This window comes from Apium graveolens, unplaced genomic scaffold (genome assembly GCF_009905375.1).
Source record: "Apium graveolens cultivar Ventura unplaced genomic scaffold, ASM990537v1 ctg4471, whole genome shotgun sequence".
Taxonomy (NCBI): Eukaryota; Viridiplantae; Streptophyta; class Magnoliopsida; order Apiales; family Apiaceae; genus Apium; species Apium graveolens.
Window position 1 is genome coordinate 127,773 of NW_027418555.1, and position 15,951 is coordinate 143,723.

General features: G+C 34.2%; 2 protein-coding genes across 5 annotated transcripts; both read left to right on the forward strand.

The window, feature by feature from the left end:
• Window positions 1-2,709, forward strand: LOC141701933 (protein indeterminate-domain 12-like). Of its 4 annotated transcripts, none has more exons than XM_074505567.1 (4): window positions 1-140; window positions 725-888; window positions 982-1,381; window positions 1,673-2,709. In XM_074505567.1, the coding sequence occupies exons 2-4, from the start codon at window positions 726-728 to the stop codon at window positions 2,511-2,513; spliced, it is 1,404 nt and encodes a 467-aa protein (XP_074361668.1). In that variant the 5' UTR covers window positions 1-140; window position 725; the 3' UTR covers window positions 2,514-2,709. The 4 variants fall into 4 exon arrangements, with proteins under 4 accessions (XP_074361668.1, XP_074361666.1, XP_074361669.1 ...); XM_074505565.1 differs by lacking the exon at window positions 1-140 and adding an exon at window positions 201-274; XM_074505568.1 differs by lacking the exon at window positions 1-140 and adding an exon at window positions 300-444.
• Window positions 2,710-5,691: 2,982 nt separating this feature from the next.
• LOC141701931 (beta-galactosidase 17) lies at window positions 5,692-15,555 on the forward strand. Its single transcript, XM_074505562.1, has 19 exons — window positions 5,692-5,855; window positions 6,204-6,308; window positions 6,731-6,926; window positions 7,141-7,229; window positions 7,740-7,820; window positions 8,027-8,121; window positions 9,155-9,225; window positions 9,508-9,598; window positions 9,670-9,787; window positions 9,869-9,964; window positions 10,078-10,126; window positions 10,613-10,800; window positions 10,921-10,992; window positions 12,422-12,565; window positions 13,725-13,775; window positions 13,908-14,076; window positions 14,182-14,318; window positions 14,445-14,510; window positions 15,048-15,555. The coding sequence occupies exons 1-19, from the start codon at window positions 5,745-5,747 to the stop codon at window positions 15,150-15,152; spliced, it is 2,034 nt and encodes a 677-aa protein (XP_074361663.1). The 5' UTR covers window positions 5,692-5,744; the 3' UTR covers window positions 15,153-15,555.
• Window positions 15,556-15,951: the final 396 nt, after the last annotated feature.

Here is a 15,951-nt window from a genome sequence, read left to right on the forward strand (position 1 = left end):
TTGATAAAAAAGCAATTACTACATTTTTCCACAAACAAGAAAAACAAAAGAGTGTGAAAATTTATCTGAGTTTAGAAATCAAACAAACCAAGAAACAGAAAGTGAACGTCAGATTAAACCACAGAGCTGACTCTCATCTTGTAAGCTTTCTGGACTTTACATGCATATCGTTTCTCATCCACATGACCTCTTTCTTTTTCTCGTATTTACGCGGTATGGTTGAACAGTCGTTTTGGTACGGGAATTATTCGGCTCGTGAAGTAAACGAGATATGGTATTATGTAACGTTGTATTGTGTAATAGTATAGTATTATTATTTTTTTTGTTGAAAATATTATTTTGGAGTAGAGGATAATATATAAGAATTTGTAGACCATGTTCTTTTGGATGTGTATCAGCTAGCATACAGTTTGGATAAGTTGAAGGAGGTTTTAACTAGTTCAGGTTCAGTCAACTCTGATTCTTTGTAGTTTCCAGTTTGTTATTTACATATTAATTAGTTAAAACAAAACTGTAATTGTCTCTTGGCTTGATGCCAAAGAGTTTATGAACAAAGAAAGGTAGTTGAAACTTATATATGGGCTTTTAACAACACTCTTTTTCCATTTCTCAGTTGCTTTGTCTAGCCTTTTCTAGGTTGTGGTTTTGCTTTAGATCTGTGGCTTATATATGATGGTGTCTTAATTGGATTGGTTTTTAGTTGTTTGAGTGTTTTTTGAAGTAGGATGATGATGATGAAAGGGATGATGATGAGCCCACAAGAGCATTCATTGATGGAAGAAAACATGTCTAATTTAACTTCTGCTTCTGGTGATCAAACAAGTGTTTCTTCAGGATTGCAGGCTCATGAACCTCCAAAGAAAAAGAGAAATTTGCCAGGAAATCCAGGTTCCAATCCCTTTCATTAGTCTTGATTTTCTTGATTTTTTATACTAGAAATCTTGATTTTCTTGATTTACTAATTATGGGATAAACAAACAGACCCGGAAGCAGAAGTGATAGCTTTGTCACCACATACACTAATGGCAACCAATAGATTTGTATGTGAAATATGCAACAAAGGGTTTCAAAGAGATCAGAATTTGCAGTTACATAGAAGAGGGCATAACTTGCCATGGAAGCTAAAGCAAAGGAACAGCAAAGAAGTGATAAGGAAGAAAGTGTATGTGTGTCCAGAAGCTAGCTGTGTTCATCATGACCCATCAAGGGCACTTGGAGATCTTACAGGAATCAAGAAGCACTTTTGCAGAAAACATGGAGAGAAGAAATGGAAATGTGAAAAATGCACTAAATGTTATGCTGTTCAATCAGATTGGAAAGCTCATTCTAAGATTTGTGGCACTAGAGAGTATAGATGTGACTGTGGTACTCTCTTCTCTAGGTAAATCTCCCATTTCAAATCATTTTTCATATAGACATGTCTCTCTCTCTCTCTGTGTGTGTGTGTGTTATTAGAGTATTGTTTTTGAGTTCTAGCTTGATAGGCTGATGTTTCTAGCTAGAGATATGCATTGGGATAATTGCTGATTGCACAATAACCAAGAAAAGAAAATGGCCATAATACATTATTAATTAGTTGTTTTGTGTTCTTGGTTTTTGTTGGTTTTTGACAATTTTTAAAGTGAATGAGTTAGATTAATTGTTTTTGTTGTGAATGGTTTGTGATTATCAGGAGGGACAGTTTTATAACACATAGAGCCTTCTGTGATGCACTAGCTGAAGAAAGTGCAAAATCTATTGCAACTGCAAACATTCATCAGCCACTTCTTGCTTCTAAATTTCAACCTCATACATTCAACACCAATCTGATGACTTTTGATAATCCACATGCACACATCATGAAACAAGAGCCACAAACTTTCAGTACTAATCCATTAATCAACCAACAGCATTACAGTGTTAATCCAAGCCCTAACCCTAGCCTAACTGAACATGGTGGGCCTATACATTTTCTCACTGGGCCTGGACTGATGAACACAACAACAGGAGGCAACTCCCCACACATGTCTGCAACTGCATTGTTACAGAAAGCAGCCCAGATGGGTGCAACAATGAGTACAAGTGATTCAGGCATGATCATGCCCCACAACCAGGCTCACGTGACTTCCAATACAACAACTGGCTTTGGTCTGCACTTGTCCTCACGTGACCAACACCATCTGTCTACTGAGTTCTTGTCTTCATTTGGGAACAAAGCTGCTCCACCAGTACAAACTGCAGATCAGTATCATCAACTATCTTCAGCTCACTCTTTTCTTCAAGATATGATGATGACTCAGGGCTTTGTTGATGATCAAGATTATGGTTTCCTGAATCAAAAGAAAGATGATCAAGATTGCGGAAACATCGAAGAAGATCAGTTTCGAAAAAGTGCTGCTGTTCTTAAGCATGATGATGGTATGACAAGAGATTTTCTGGGATTAAGGCCACTTTCACATGCTGAAATTCTTGCTCTCCAGGGTGCATGCAATGCTCCTGCTACTGCTGATGATCATCCAGACCATCGCGATTAATTAATTAGATTATCGTCGTAATTAAGGTACTTTTGATGAATTAGCATTCCATATTTCTACAGAAGATACACATTTTTTGGTACTACTAGTACTAGCTCCTACCTTTTGTTAACTTTTGGGGCCTTGTTAAATCTCAAACCTTCAGCTGCTAGCTATTCAATCAGCAAAAACTTGAAATAATTATATAAATTTTCAATCGGCTCGTGATTCCTTACCCCAACAAGTCTACAATATGAACGGTGGACAATAGAAAATGGAATGCATGTTGGTTTGAAATTTGCAGTACCCTAACTCTAGCTATAAGGATGTTGATTGCATGGGCCTATAAGGCTATTGGGAGGGTAGTATATAGGTCGTACATTGTGTTGGATTTGATATTCTCATGAAAGTGATGCACAAATTATTGAAGAAAATGAAAAGACACTAATTCACAGTCATCTATACAGCTATCCATTTTACATGGTGAAACAATTAGTGCAATTCTATCATCTGATTTAGAATGTCTACCACAATAGTACTAGCCAGTTCTTTACTCCTACGTCCCACCGGATTATATACATATGGGATGTTGCATCGAATTCGAGTCGAATATGAGTAAAAAGTAGAAATTTTAATTCAAATCTGGACCGAATCCGAACGAGTATTTATAAATTTGAGCCGAATCTGACCTTACTATTATTCGTACCTATTCGACTCGTTTTCACCCTTAATGAAAATGAGTGGTTGTATAGTTGATTTGTATAAAATTTTATTATTTTTAAAATATAGAGAATTGAGAGAGATGTCTCAAAAAAAAGTATAGAGAAATGAACGAGACAGTGGTAATACATTGGAGCTGGTGTTGTTGTATCGATGGTTCCAAAAATTATTGATTCGACCCGTTAATCGATTAATTCGTTACGAGGTACTCAGAGCTGTATATATTAATTCAAGATCATCTATATAGATAGCCAACTAGTACTTCCTAGATCTTGCATTAAAGCTGAAATTTAATAAATTTGGACAACCAAAAAATATCAAATATGAATGCATGTAAACACACACATGCATGTGTCTGCGGCTCTCCGCTCGTGTGTCACATGTAGTATAGTTGGGAAATGGTACTCCTCGTGCTTAAAAACGTTTCCTATTTGTGTTAGACACGTTTGCCAATGCACACTTTTAATTAGTAATATCTTTAATTTCGTATTAGCATTACAAATAAAAACTTTATTATATTAAAGTACTCATAAATACGAATCCAACAAAATCACTTTTAACTACGTTTGATATTATAAATTAGACGTAAATTAGCAGTCAATCGCTTATCATGTACAGTAAAAAAGACAAAACGAGAATAATATTTTGGGACGGAGGGAGTAATTTCATACACGTACAGTACATATACATTCAAGGTGTCAAGATCACTATTACATGTAATGTTATCACTCGAATCAAATTTAATCGGTTGAGAGAGATGTCGATATAAAAGATCGCATTCAGGCCAACTGTCAATAGTCACGAGTTTTTAGGAGAATCGGTAACTTAAGTATTCACATCCCCGGTCTTTGAATAAAACGAGTGATCTCTGATTGAATTGCAGGCGCTGCATGTAAAAAAAGCATAGGATTCTTTGAATTAGAATATACAGGATAATCTGTGTTAAATAAAATATAAAGATGGATGTATAATTGAAGAGGTATATAATGGTATAATACTGTTAGAACTGTAGTACAGGAACAGGAAATGGACAAAGACAGATGCTAGGACTTTGGACCCATGAAGCCTGATGCTGGGTGTTGTGTTGTTATTTGTGATGGTGATGTGGTTGCAAGTGGGATTCAATCCCCAGACTCAAATGATCAATATTGACTATACCTTAGTTCACATGTATGATTTGTACTCGGTCCTTTCGCATGCTGCGTTACTCGATCGGAATATTTTATAAGTAATTTACTCTGTCCTTTCGCATGCTGCGTTATTCGATTTAAGTAATTTATTCGATCCTTTCGTATACTGCTGCGTTACTTGATCGGAATAGCTTATAACTAACTTATACATAAACAGAAGCGGAAGGAAAAGGGGACTGGGGTCCATTACCCCTCCAAACATACATAGTATCTTGTTTATAGTATATATATGACGTCAAATAAGATAAGAATTTTTCAACACTTTTTCATTGGTGTACCGGTTAATTGAATTGGCAATACTTTTACCCCTGGTCACAATTTCGGTAGAAAGAGTTTTTTCGGCAATGAATATAGTAAAGACAAATTTGAGAAATCGATGGGAGATGAGTGGATAAATGATAGTTTGGTAGTATATATTGAGAAGGATTTTTTTTTGTAAAATTAATAAGGAAGTAATATTATGTCGTTTTGAAAACATGACATCCTGTAGGATTCAGTTGCAAGAAACAACGATCATTAGAAATTAGTAGTTATGTATTAAATTAGATTAATGCATTATGAGACAATAATATATTTATTTTAATGTAAGTGATGCTTCCTCTCTTATGAAATTCGGGTTCCGCCCCTGTACGTAAATGTTATGCATTTGATAAGAATGTGCATCCAGTGACAATTCTACCAATTTGAATATTTTGCAGAGATTCCCCAAAAACTTGAAGCAGCTAATAGTAGAAGTATCTAGCAAAAAAGTATGTTTCAAGCTATATATGCTTGTTTTTTATATATTTGCAAATTTTGAATCATCCGTTCATCACCTTCAATTCCTTTGTATAATATATATAAGCACGGTTGAATAATTCTCATTTATAAGGTTACAAGTCATATTTGTTAAAAAAAAGTGTAATTCATATTAATTTATGTAGTTTTGAATCAAAATAGTTATTTTTGTAGAAAATTGCAGTTTCATATTCAGAAAAAAAAGAGAGTATTAAGATAAAAAATAAAGAATAACTAATATTAATTTTTACAATTAATCAAACCGGCAGCCAAAATATATTTGTTACAATGAATATGGCCTGCTAATTTGAAAGCTGGCCCAAGAGTGCTAAAATGAAACCCAGTTGTCAGCTTAAGGAAATCCTGGATTGGGCCAAACAAAGGCCCAACATACGGGACAGAACTATAACATTTGATTGACTGTTAAAGTAAAACATGTGAATCATGTGTTAACCAGTCAACCACCATTGACTTTACATCAGAAAAAAGCACAATAACAGTTCAGTTAGTTGTGTTTGTGTAGTAAATAGCAAGTGAACTCAGAAGAATCATTTATCTACTAAAAATGGCGAAATTGCAAATTCTCTTCGAATTTAGAACAACAGTTTCGATCTTCTTCTTTTTATTATCTGTATTTTCTTCTCTCTCCTGCTCCACTTCGCACCAGCTCCATAATGTAAACACATCTCTCTCTCTCTCTCTCTCTCTCTCTCTCTCTCTCTCTCTCTCTCTCTCTCTCTCTCTCTCTCTCTCTCTCTCCCCTTCCCTCTCTCTCTCTCTCTCCTTCCCTCTCTCTCTCTCTCTCTCCCTCCCTCTCCCTCTCTCTCTCTCGCTCTCTCTGTGTAGATACATTTAGACTGCTTGTTTATTGATAAACTTTACACGTTGTTACTAATTAAAATCTGTTTAATTGAACTACCTTTTTGTGATTGCTGTTTGTTTATTTTACTTTATGAATTGTTATTAGAGAAAAATGTGAGTTCATTGTTTGTTTGATGATATGTGTAAGACTTGTGATGATCAGGATACTACTCGTAAATTTGAGATTGCTGATGATATGTTCTGGAAAGATGGGAAGCCTTTTCGAATTATTGGAGGTGATCTTCATTATTTTCGTGTTCTTCCTGAGGTAAACTCTTGTTTTTTGACCATTTTATATTTTTGCTCTATAGCTTTGTTTTAGAACAAGCTAACTAAATTAATACGACAAGCTGACAAGTAAGTGGTAACGGGTAATTTAAGTTTATCTAATGATTTGAATTCAGTGTTGTCTTTTTGCGAGTCATTTTTTTAGTTTTTACAGTGTTTTTATGTACAGAATGGATTATAGACTTATAATAACTATTTTCTGAATGTATTTTGATTTGCATTAAAATAACTTGGCTTTCGAGTTTTATGACAGTTAAGTGTTGCATTTTCTAAACTTCTGTGTTGATTGTCAATTGTAATGAGCTTCATGACTTTTAATTCTTAAATAGTTTTGTAATTAATTTATTGCCAAGTCTAGTGTTTGATATTTATGTAATAAAGTTTAACCTTTTGTGGATACAGTACTGGGAAGATAGACTTTTGCGGGCAAAGGCTTTGGGTTTAAATGCTATTCAAACCTATGTTCCTTGGAATTTGCATGAACCAAGGCAAGGCCAACTTGTATTTGAGGGTATTGCAGATGTAGTCGCATTTCTACAACTTTGTAAGAAGCTAGATTTCGTGGTTATGCTTAGAGCTGGGCCTTATATATGCGGAGGTTAGTCACAACAATAAGCTTATTAAAGCTCTAAGTTCGTAGAATATTCTGTTATTGCAACAATATCTTTTTGTTAATCCGCAATGTTGTCACTGGTTCTGTTAAGTGTTAAATACATTAATGTCCTTGTAATTTTTTTTGTTGTTGACTTTTTATTTGTAAGAATGCCAAAGATAAGAGTGGTGTCCAGCATTTAACTTATTTTTTGCTGCAGAGTGGGATTTGGGTGGTTTCCCAGCTTGGTTACTTTCAATCGAACCAGCTTTGAGACTTAGATCATCAGACCCTGCTTTCCTTGACTTGGTATGCATTAGTGCAGGTTGTCTTTTATAATAGTACATTTATAAAGGTAGGAGTAAGTTTCCATTTCGCACTTGTTTACTGAAGGTTGTTGTTTTCTGTTCCGGTCTGTATATCTTAGCAATTAGCATGAAGCATGTAGAAGTCAAATTGCTTGAACCGACTAATAATATATCATAATAGTCTACTTTTTTTCCTAAGCATATAGTCTACTTAATTCCATGCAACTGTGTTATAACTTATAATAACAGACAGATTGTTGTAATATATGGAAGAAGGGTTAGCAACAATGCTATTACTAGAAAATAGTTTTCTGATCAATATCTCAGTATCTCATCCCAAAATCTTATATCTAATAGATTTTTTACTTATTCTTATTTTTGTAATTAGATTGGTGAAAGTTAATGAGGTTTATGTTGAAAATTTACAAAAAAAGAAAAATATCAGAATATGCAGTGGTATGTATCGGAATTATGAAATGCTAATATTGAGTAGTTATTTGGATTATTATAGGTTGAAAAATGGTGGGGTATCTTACTCCCTAAAGTGGCTCCTCTTCTGTATAGCAATGGAGGCCCTATAATAATGGTCCAGGTCAGTGTGGATACTTTTGCAACCTTCTTTGCAGTTACTGTGTTGTTCTCTAGGAATCAAGTAGATTGACCCAGAGAAGCATCATAGTGTTACCTTTATTAAATAAATCAGTTATTATGGTGGAGATCTAAGCCAAACAAAGATAAAGTGATTCTATGTTTAATGTATTATCTATCAACATCATGTATTTGATTTCGCTATGACAGATAGAAAATGAATTTGGTTCTTATGGAGATGATAAACCATACTTGCATCATCTGGTTAAGTTAGCCAGATCACACCTCGGAGAAGACCTAACATTGTAAGTTATGTGAAGTGCTTTCTGACTGTTATTAATTATGTTGGAGGATATCTATCGTTGCTGTTGAATTTAGTACAAGATTTGTATTTTTCCATCGCTAATGACAAACTCTTACATGCCACATTAAATTTTCACACAAAGTTTATGCTGCTTAGGAATGCCCTGCAAATTTCTCCATATGCTAACACTGTTCACACATCTGACTTAAGTATATATTGCTTCTCATGTGTTTAAGTATATATAATACATCTAAGTCGCTACGTTATGCTATCAAAGTGATTGGAGTTAGAAATCGCAGTTCTTGAAGATATGTGTTATTGTGTTTGTTCAAAAACAGAAGTGTTTCTTATAAACCTTGAGATGATTTCTTAATTGTTTTAGAAGGAAATTTCTAACATAGGGCCATGACAAGGGAAAATATATAAAAAAACTTGAAATCAAGGGAAAAGCACCGGAAAGAGAGATTGATGTCTTAAACAGTTTTTTCATTAGTTTACATGCTCATGTTGCAGACGGGTCCCTAGATACTGCATATCCGATAGAACTATGTGTGTATGTTGTTTGTAGGATTCATCACCTGTACGACACATTGATTTGTACGAGTGATGGCTTTGTGAGGACACCCAAGGCATCTTAATGGTACAGTTCATATTAGTGCCGATGTTTGACACACAATGATGAGAAGTCTTTTTGGTCCAAGCAAATGTAGATACCATCTGCACAACATCGAAATTGCTGGTTTTCATAAAATGGAGATGAATGCACTGGCCAGATTTATAGATGTCTAAAATGTATACTTGTTATGCCGGTAGTAGTTATATTTGGTACACATCATGGTTATATGATATACGGATTATCTATGAATTCGTATACAAGTAGCACTCTCGTAAGTCTTTTATGTGCTTAAATAATTTATTGTTGAAGGTATGCATGTGCCTAGATTATCAAAATGTACTTTTGACTTTTGAGTGTCATCACATCATTAACCCTTTCTTGCATATGTATTTGATCTTATTTGTTGACTTAACTGCAGGTATACTACTGACGGTGGTTCTAGGGAAACTCTCCAGAAAGGAACAATTCGTGGTAATACTGTTTATTCAGGTAAGCTTGTAATTAATCTTTCTTCAGAACTAGGAACAGCATCTTTTTTTGTACAATTTAAATTTATGTTTTGAACTCTTTTAGTGAGGGTGGGGGTCCGTGTAATAGTAATTTATTTATCCAGTAGCAATCTAGTGTAACAATGATACCATTTTGAAGGGTGTAGGTAGGCACTGCAATATACTTAATAGAGATTTGTCGATACATATACCAAACATTCAGCTTTTTAATTTAGCAAAAAAAAAATCAGCTTTTTAATATTCTGCAATTATGTCTTCCTAGCTGTTGACTTTACAACCGGAGATGATCCTTGGCCTATATTCGAATTGCAAAAGGAGTTCAATGCACCTGGGAAATCACCCCCTCTTTCTGCGTCAGTAATACAATTTTCATCAAGTTATGAGCTAATTGTTCATCAATTTAATGGTTAGTTTTGTTTTTTAGGGAATTCTACACTGGATGGCTTACACATTGGGGAGAGAATATTGCACGTACAGACGCTAAGTCTACAGCAGCTGCCCTTGGAAAAATTTTGGAAAAAAATGGGTCTGCTGTGCTTTATGTATGACCTTAGATAATTTATTGTGCTTGCAAATGCTTATCTACATGTACCTCACTACAGTGATGTACTTGTGCTGTTTAGATGGCACATGGTGGCACAAACTTCGGATTTTATAATGGTGCAAATACTGGAGATGGAGAGTCTGACTACAAGCCTGATCTTACATCCTATGATTATGTGAGGAAGATATCAACTTACTTCTTTTTGTAACTTTTACGTGAACTGATGTCATTCCTACAGCTTACTAGTTACTGGGTCACCGACCCTAAAACTGACACCCTGTTTTTCAGGATGCACCCATTTCAGAGTTTGGTGACGTGGACAATGCAAAGTTTAAAGGTATAGATTGATTTATCTTTCAATCTTTTATACACAAGCTTATTTTATTATTACAAAAATGAATAAGATTTTTTCCTACATATTCTTGACCATCTCAAATGAAAACACATGTATGGGTGGATAGTGCATTTTGCTGCTTAAGTACAATCAACACTGACTAGTGAACAATACTGTCCTAAAGATTTTTCATTAAGTTCATTTATATATTCTTTCAAAATGTTACCGTCCACAACTCTTGTAGCGAGCCCTTTTATAGTTTTATTCTATAAAAGGAATATCCTGATACAGATGGTGAATCCATTATGAGTTTGGTAAATTTTAATTCCTTAAAGGCCTAGTGTCATGACTGATTAGTGAAATCTAGACGTTATAGCCTGACAGTTGTCAGGATATGTTTCAGGGTGATACTAGTTTAGAATATTTTTTTAAAGATCTCATTAGATATATAAATGGTTCAACTTTTTACTTATACGGTACCTTTTTCAGCTTTGCGGAGGGTGATTGGACAGTTTAGTGCCGTATCCCTCCCTCCCCTCCCTCGCAATAACAAAATGACTGGATATGGGAATTTCAGGCTGCAGAGAAGTGCATTTTTGTTTGATATGCTTGACAAAATAGACCATGCAGATGTCTTAGAATCTAATGACCCAGTTTCAATGGAAGTCTTTGGAGAGGTACACTCGTAATGTATCTTTTCAACTCTTTCTTGTCATTTCCTATTCTATTCAGCAGTCTTAAACTTTGTTTTGCATTTCAACTGTGGCTAATGGTATATTTACATAATTGCATTTCAGATGTTTGGGCTTGTACTATATGCATCTGAATTCATTCAAGAAGGCAAAAAAAATATTCTATCCATACCAAAGGTGGGTTTCTGTAAAGTTTTTAAGTTTAAAGTTTAGTATGGGTATGGGAAATTGAAGTGAACTCATACTGGTTGAGCATGTTGTATGACATCTGGCCTTGAAATTACTAATGAATTCAGTTTTCCTCTTACAAAGGATATGTGGGTTCAAATTCATGCATTGTAAAATCTGACATAGTTAATCAATTAGTAGATTGAAAATACTTCGTATAGGTAAATATTGTAGTTGACTGATTTTTGGACATCCCAGAACGAGAAAAATCTTAAAATCACCATGGGAGATCACTTTCTTGATGTCTTTTATACTTTCCCTGCGAATTCGTGATCGATATTGTGAAGTATGTCAACAATCTGTTGTACATCTGTAGTTTTTGGATAGTCTTCTTCATAGTAACATAAATTCCTATCACAGTTCCATCCAGAAACTTTAAGTATCTTGAGGCCTGATATAAAACATTAAGTATTCCTATTCAGAATTTTGTACTGTGTTCTCTTATTTACATCCTTTGATAATTTCTGCAACATTTAATTTCATGCACTCGGATCCATCAATATCAATTACGATCACATAGGAGAAATAATATACTTGAAGATATGTTCTTACCCAATAAGCCTATAGCAACTTGGTTAAACAGGCTCCCTAGTGGTAAAAAAGATTAACTGCAGGATATTGTACTTATCTTGGAGGTAATCTGGTAACATGGAGGAGTAATATGTGGTGGCTAGGTCATCTGGAATCAGAATATAGGTCTTGCCTGTGGTTCAAGGATTGTGCAAACTGTGATTGAGACAAATCTAGGTATTGAAAGTCAAAATTTGAAGTCCAGTGAAGCTCTATTCTGGAAATAAGTCAGCATTTACTGGAACTAAGTCGGCATTTAATTTTCTCCTAATCCTATACAAAACAATAGAACTAAACAAATTAGAATTTATAATACTTCCATAGAGGATAATTGGAAGAAGTTTGTTTGTGTGGCCTATGTTTCATCAGGATGTCAATTAGCTCATGTGCTAGATATAGAGCTCGACGACTCGAGTTTTCTATTTTTTATTTTTTACTGATGGTCAATTACAGAATTAAATACTCATACATCCTACAAGTGATTATGCTATGACTGAAGGATAATTCTAAGCTTTTATTTTTAGATGGAATGAAAGGCATCTATTTCTTAGCTTGAGCGGAGTACAAAGATGTGAATTAAAGGAAGACAATTGGCTGTTGGATGATAAATTAGGATATTTAGTCAGAATTTGTATTCATGTCTCTTGATTCGAGGGACCGAATTTTCTTTAATTGGTGCTTTTTCTTGTTTTATTGTACTACACAATGCTGTATATTCTGCATGGACAAAACAATCTCTTATTTTGCTTAGCAGTATTCTATACAGTACAACTGAATGATAGTATTTCCTAAATACTTGCTATTACAGGTGCACGACAGAGCTCAAGTGTTTGTCTCGTGTCCTTCAAAAGATAAACGACCAAAATATGCTGGGACAATTGAGAGATGGTCAAATCAAGCAATTAGCCTTCCGAATCTCAATTGCATTTCCCCCATCAAATTACTAATTCTGGTACATGATGCTCTACCTCATTCACCATCAAAATAATTTCAATAAGGTGGAAAAGTTTAACCTTGCTTAGTTGACTTTGATTCAAGTAACAAAGAATTTCGAGAACAATAAAGGCTTCAATGAGAGCTTTATTGCATTGAATTTTTTTATGAGTTTTTTAAATGATAAGATGATTCTTACTATAATTCTATTGCAAGTAATGCTCTGGCTTCTTACATTTTTCTGAAAATATGTGTTTTTTCTTAGTATACTAGGGAAAAAATATCTTTTTTATTATTTTTTGTGTTAATTATCTGTAGTTCTTGTCATTGCCTAGAGCTGCAATAAGATTTATGGCTAGAATATTAGGTGAATCATATCATAAATGTACATGCAAGGTACAGATCAACAATATAAATTCTTTGTCTTCAACCTATAGAGTTTGTGAAATTTATCATTGCATCAAGGAAAGAATACGTGAAAACAATTTTAACATTATAGAAGACGTATAATGTCATTTATTTTTCTGTTAAGTATTTCTTTCTTTCATGATACCTTACTTTCTGAACTGTAGACACAGCACAAGTAGGTCCTTTTCAATATAATCTTTTAGTCTGGTAGAATCAATCACTTACAGTAATACCTTCAAAGTGATTTGTGCATTATCTATGTAAAAGTTCTACAGTCTGAAGTTTATCTGTCTTGGTTATGCAGGTATCTTAGTATGATTCCAGTGTCTTGTAATATCCCGTAATTTTTAGAATTAGATTAATAATTGAATAATTGAATAAAAGGATTAAAATTTGATAAGAACTAGGATCTAAAATTGAATTAGAGTTATGGGCTTAAAATTTGGATGAGGTTTTGATATGGATAACTTGTAGGTTAAGATTTAGGGTTGTGTATTGTTATAAATACACCATATTCGTTTTTCTCGTTTTTATTCATTAAATTCGTAGGTCTTTTTCTCTCAAAATCAGCAGTCTTGTAAAATTCGTAGAAAATTTATCGTAAGTCGGAATTTGTTGATTCTGGACTTTTGGGAAAGGTCTTTTCGTTCTCTTCAACTTTTGTGTTTCGTGTTTTTCAAGAAACCGTGTCTCTCCACAGACTTAATCTCATTATTACTATTTTTGATGTTTTACTTTAACTTCCTTGAGTTCTTTTATAAAATTTATAGGTTGAAAACATGGGTCGTCTGAATTATGGGCTATATATGTTTGACAGGAAGGTAAAAATTTCATGACCGATTGTAATACTACTATTGTCCCCATTTTTACACAACATGACCCCTGTGCTCTTGATATTGTAAACATCTATGGCTGAATGCTTGTGGTGGTTTTGGTTTATTGTGTTGTTTCAGGGTATTCTGTCCTCTGTTTATCTAAATGGTAAACCTATCCATAAGTGGAATATGGTATCAGTACCTTTCCAGAAAATACCTGAAATCCAGAAGATCAATCCAGTATTTCAGAATGCACAATCGGACTATAAAAAAATATCTAGTCACAAAAAACCAATAATTAACTTAGGTATTTTCACTGTTTTGGTTGTACAAGTTTTTGTACTCGTCTTAATCACTAAAAAGATATCGGGTAGTAAGTAGATTAGCAACTGTTTGTTCCTTTCTTTTGTAGACTCGTTCTTAGAAGAGCCAGCATTCTATGTTGGTAGTTTTGATGCTGGAGAAGTTCATGATTCTTTCATTTCATTTACTGGCTGGGGTAAAGGGATTGCATTTGTCAATGGATTCAATATAGGCAGGTTTTGGCCGGTAAGCTAATGCTTTAGCTTAATTATGTTTTTCTATTTTATGATATTGGATCTGACTTGTAATATATTTAATTATTGTATATCTACCCGCAGTTAGTTATTTATATATCTTATTGTTCTTCCTCAGTCGATGGGACCGCAATGTAACCTCTATGTTCCTGCTCCAATCCTACATCATGGCAAAAATGTTGTGGTAAGATATGCTATTAATACACCCGCAAACAAACATGCACATTTGTGTGTATTAATGTAGGCTTCCACAAGAATATGAACTTTATGAAATAATGTTTATGTCCTAAAAATCAAGTTTAGCTCCTATGCAATTTGCATAAGAAATGTCACCAGTTATAAGTTACCTACTTCAGTTACTCGGTCTTCCCTATTTGCACTTTCCAGCAAGCACAGTTTCCTCTGTGCATCATATCCAACCTTGCTTTTTTGTCTACATTTACTTACAATCTGCCACTTTATATAATAGAAATCGAGAACCAAAGGTCGGACAATGTTTTTATCATTAGAAATCTAATCATTGCATTTAGTTATCTCTCCATCTTCTCTTCCACCTCTAATTTTCTCCGTTCAGTTATCTCTTCCATGTCATTCCTTCCTATTGAACAAATCTAAGAATATTGATCGCTCTATAAAAAACCATGAACATTGTATAGTCTATGATTTACAATTTTGAATTTTAATTATTTTTTTAAAAGGTGTTACCTTAAACTTACTGTAGGTCATACTTGAATTGGAATCTCCAAATCCTGATCTTGCGCTGAGCTCAGTTGATCATCCAAATTACACATGTGGTTCAAGAAGTTCTAAAGTGCATCAGCTATAGAAGTATCACCTGCTTAATCTGTGGTGATTCTCTTAGGCATGTAAAGTTATGATGCAGCTGATTTAGTTACAAGTGCTGTATATTACGATGTCTGGTGTTTCTAGACTTTCATTTTCCGTAGCATCACGAGACCAGGTTTACGATTTACTTCAGGAGGTACCAGAGTCACCAGAGTCAGTACGACAGTTCCTGTTCCTGCTTCTTGCAAGGAAAAACCGAGGTTATTGAAAGGAAAAAAAAGCTAGGCATACACATCTCTGCTTGTAAGGATTAGACCATGGTTATAAAGACTTGTGATTGTAAAATCTGACCCATTGTTGAACACCTGAGGTCTTATGTGCTTGGCCTTATCTGGAATATTGTGTATGTATTTCAACTGAAAAATGAAAGGATTGTTGTAATATACTAGCTTTAATAATATTAGAAGGGGCTACTAAATCTAAGAGGGAAAGAATGAATCGGAGGGAGATAGAAAGCATGTATTAGGATGCCTGTGTAGTTTTACATTCACCAAGGTCATGTATTTATAGCCAAGGTGAAGAACAAAAGCAATCAATGTATTATCAAAATTTCTACTCCTAAAGTTTAGCCCTACTATTACAATATTTGACCACATGGCAAATCAATTCACAACACTCCCCTTTGATTGTCATTGTGGTATGGATCATAGACTGCCTCGTTAAAACCTTGTCAAAGAAAAACCCAATGAGATAAAAACTTTGACGAAGGATAAAAAGTACAATCTCCCCTTGGAAAAACTAATCATTCTCTGAATTTTGTTGAAACAAATTTTTGAGTC

Bases quoted from the DNA above. Each gene is read 5' to 3' on its own strand.
- LOC141701933 (XM_074505565.1), top strand. From the start codon at position 216: ATGGTTGAACAGTCGTTTTGGTACGGGAATTATTCGGCTCGTGAAGTA. The intron at 275-724 runs GTATTATGTAAC...TTTTTGAAGTAG, and splicing joins CGTGAAGTAAACGAGATATG to GATGATGATGATGAAAGGGA. The intron at 1,382-1,672 runs GTAAATCTCCCA...TGTGATTATCAG, and splicing joins TGTGGTACTCTCTTCTCTAG to GAGGGACAGTTTTATAACAC.
- LOC141701931 (XM_074505562.1), top strand. From the start codon at position 5,745: ATGGCGAAATTGCAAATTCTCTTCGAATTTAGAACAACAGTTTCGATC. The intron at 9,788-9,868 runs GTATGACCTTAG...TGTGCTGTTTAG, and splicing joins ATGGGTCTGCTGTGCTTTAT to ATGGCACATGGTGGCACAAA. The intron at 9,965-10,077 runs GTGAGGAAGATA...CCTGTTTTTCAG, and splicing joins ATCTTACATCCTATGATTAT to GATGCACCCATTTCAGAGTT.